At 38.5% G+C, this 470-nt stretch overlaps 1 protein-coding gene across 1 annotated transcript in view; it reads left to right on the forward strand.

Annotated features, from left to right (window-relative positions):
- The window catches only part of LOC107590090 (sorting nexin-12-like), a gene marked incomplete at its 3' end in the record, with an annotated part of 1,961 nt that extends 1,496 nt beyond the window's left edge, over window positions 1-465 (forward strand). The window contains exons 2-3 of the mRNA XM_016278708.1: window positions 150-274; window positions 429-465. Of these exons, the coding sequence (XP_016134194.1) occupies window positions 150-274; window positions 429-465 (162 nt within the window). The remainder of the gene's footprint in view (window positions 1-149; window positions 275-428) is intronic.
- Between the last annotated feature and the right edge of the window lie 5 nt (window positions 466-470).

Below are 470 nucleotides of genomic sequence, written 5' to 3' on the forward strand. Positions count from 1 at the left end.
GAAGGCATGTAGTAGATTGTGCGCAACAGGCTTTTCAAGTTTTTATCATGTTGATAATTTAGAAGCCTTAGAAATTCATCTATCAAATATGATGCAGTATGCTTTATAGGGTTAAAATCGTTTTTAAAATGTGTGAAAATATTTCCTAGATTGTTGTGCCTCCATTGCCTGGAAAGGCATTGAAGAGACAGCTTCCCTTCCGTGGCGATGAGGGCATTTTTGAGGAGTCCTTCATTGAGGAGAGACGAGCTGGGCTTGAACAGTTCATCAACAGGTTAGCCATCGAAATGATACCTGAGGGACACTTGTAAATTATAAATGAAATGCAAGACAATCAAGCAAATGCTTAATGTTTGAGGGCCTGAAATGATTACACAAATATATTGTGTTTTCAGATTTCATGGATTGTTTCTCATATTCCTTTACAGAATTGCAGGTCATCCTTTGGCCCAGAACGAACGCTGTCTTCA

This window comes from Sinocyclocheilus grahami, unplaced genomic scaffold (assembly GCF_001515645.1).
Source record: "Sinocyclocheilus grahami isolate Dianchi unplaced genomic scaffold, SAMN03320097.WGS_v1.1 scaffold124.1, whole genome shotgun sequence".
In the NCBI taxonomy this organism is placed as follows: domain Eukaryota; kingdom Metazoa; phylum Chordata; class Actinopteri; order Cypriniformes; family Cyprinidae; genus Sinocyclocheilus; species Sinocyclocheilus grahami.